The sequence below is a fragment of the Trypanosoma cruzi genome, genomic scaffold (assembly GCF_000209065.1).
Source record: "Trypanosoma cruzi strain CL Brener 1047053517165 genomic scaffold, whole genome shotgun sequence".
In the NCBI taxonomy this organism is placed as follows: domain Eukaryota; phylum Euglenozoa; class Kinetoplastea; order Trypanosomatida; family Trypanosomatidae; genus Trypanosoma; species Trypanosoma cruzi.
Genome location: NW_001849299.1, coordinates 24,595 through 26,857, shown reverse-complemented (window position 1 = coordinate 26,857; position 2,263 = coordinate 24,595). Strand labels below are relative to the sequence as shown.

The 2,263-nt window shown below is 53.6% G+C and overlaps 1 protein-coding gene across 1 annotated transcript, besides 3 other annotated features; it reads right to left on the bottom strand.

Moving 5' to 3' along the window:
• Positions 1-459: a sequence feature (areas not merged during assembly with more than two copies in the genome that could not be assigned to a particular haplotype).
• Tc00.1047053511777.10 (trans-sialidase, putative) lies at positions 1-1,101 on the bottom strand (the record flags this gene model as incomplete). Its single annotated transcript, XM_797571.1, has 1 exon — positions 1-1,101. A coding segment is annotated over one exon (1,101 nt), but the record flags the coding sequence as incomplete, so codon positions are not given.
• Positions 460-1,783: a sequence feature (haploid, Esmeraldo-like haplotype).
• Positions 1,784-2,263: a sequence feature (areas not merged during assembly with more than two copies in the genome that could not be assigned to a particular haplotype).

Sequence of the window (2,263 nt, the reverse complement as noted above, 5' to 3'; positions counted from 1 at the left end):
TCGCTTTTGGTTGTTGCCCCACACGCGCGAGAGTGTCCCGAGGGCCTCCGTCCACGACGCCCCCTTGTCACCGGACTCGTACACCCTGCGGCGGCCATCATCACACGCAGTCATCATCATGAGTTTTCCCTTCTCCCACTCCACGACGGAGGGATCACTGCAGCCATAGGCAGACATCCCCTTCGACAGCGTCCAATTCTTAGTATACGAGGAGTACAAGATCAGCGAAACGTTGTTATTCTTTTCTTCCTTTGCTTCACTTTCAGTGCCGTGCTCCTTCACTGCTTCCAAGGGAAACACAAGCGTATCGTCATCCATCTTAATACCCGATCCACCGCCTCCAATGAGCAATGCCCAAGATTCATTAAGTTTTACAATCGAAGTGCACGGGAGATCGTCAGTAACTTCCCAAACAATTCCTTTGTCCTGTTCTTCACTGACATTCCCCTTTACCAGCAAAAGGCCCCATGAGGCCGCGTCAGCCCCACCCCGACAAACAGCGACATTTTCCCTGTTGTATTTTCCAGCAAGCATGTAAATGCCATTTCCCTTCACAACTGTTGTTGGCCGGCTCACATGTACGCTGTAGAAACTTTTGGAACCAGTGCAATTCGTTGACTGAGTGTGGCTTTTGCCTCCTTCGGAAGAACATTCCTCCAGTGTCTTTGTCTTCAAATTACTTCCACCCAATTTTTTGGGGGTTTCACCACTCAACTCAAGGAGCTCCGAGGCAATCCCAGTAAAGAAATATTTTCCATCCTTCAACCGCGCCTCGGCAAAGGCAAACACGCCACCATTCACCTCAACAAGACTGGGAGCATAGAGCGAAACCACTGTTTCTTTATCATTCGTATCTCTCCAGACAATATGTTTTCCCAGTGAAGATCCCTGACCTGACGTTGGCTCATCAGCCTTCACAGCCCCACCAGTGGCGCAGCAAATCACAAGGAAGAGCAGCACCGCGGAAGCAAACACACGCCGGGACACGTTGGACCTCCGATGCTCACCCTCTCTTCCTTCCCTCCTCCTTCCGCTTGATCCGGTCACACGGCGACGGTTGTGTTTATTGGGTGCCTTGACAGCAAAAACACGTGAGAGCATGTAAATATGTGTGTGTGGGCGGTGTGTGTGTGTGCTGTTGGTCCTTTCATAGCCTTACAATTTAGAGTAGCGTTTAGCGTTTAGCGTTTTTTTCCTTCTTGGAGGGGAGCAACAGGCAACAGCGGAAGAAAGGCAGCACAACAGCAGTTCACACCGTCACCACTCACAGCGAACCACAACATCGCCATCCCCGCAGCCATTACTTCCTAGCACCTCTCAACAGCACACAAAAAAACAAACATTTGATTGACCTCCAAATGGGGGGACCGCAGGCCATGGCCCTGCAAATAAGCCAAGCGACAGAGAGCCACGCGTGCAGTGAGTATCACGAGAGTTGCACTGCAACGGCACGGCTGCGTGACAACACGTGTGGAGTATTGATGCAGACCAGCACATCGCCTGCAAGAAGAGTTGCTTTTCCCGCTCAAGAAAGAGGAAAAAGAGCCTTAGCGCCCAATGATGAGAGGTCGCCCGCACCTCCTCGCAGCACCAGCAAGCTCTGTTGGCACAACGATGCAGACGACGCTCTGCTGCACGCATGACGGCCGTTGCATCATTCACAATGGCAACCGCATCCTGTGGCACCACACGCTGTGGTCGACGCGCACAGTCTCCGTCTCCCTCCCTCCCTTCCCTCTCCCTGAGAACTCATCGGTGGCCGTGGCACACTCACCGACGCGTCAGAAATCACTTGTATCCTTCCTCACTTGCACTTCGAACAACAGCACCGCCAAACGCATGTCACTCCTTCTTTCGCGGATTCCCCTCAGACACGCCTCCCGCCACATTCATCAGCTCACAGCCACACAGTCCGTAAACGTCACGCAGTCGCCCCGCATGACGGTGCCGCACACACCAACACGGCACCACGCCACTCGGCGCAAGCAGTGTCTGGACACACAAAACAGGTTGCCCCAGACAACGACAGCCCCCTCCAAGCAGTGAGGCAGGACTCGTCAGTAACACTCAAACAACCAGCTCTTCGTCCCTTCCGCCATGCACGAGGTTCCGCCTGCCACATGCATCATCCGTGACACCTGGGCTCTCAATGAGCAAAAAAACGTTACGCGCCCCTCGGCTCAACAAGAAGCCCATTGTCGATCCTCAGCCAGTCTTCTCCATGGGCCATGCATGAGGAGCACCACGGCAAGAATGCACGGAA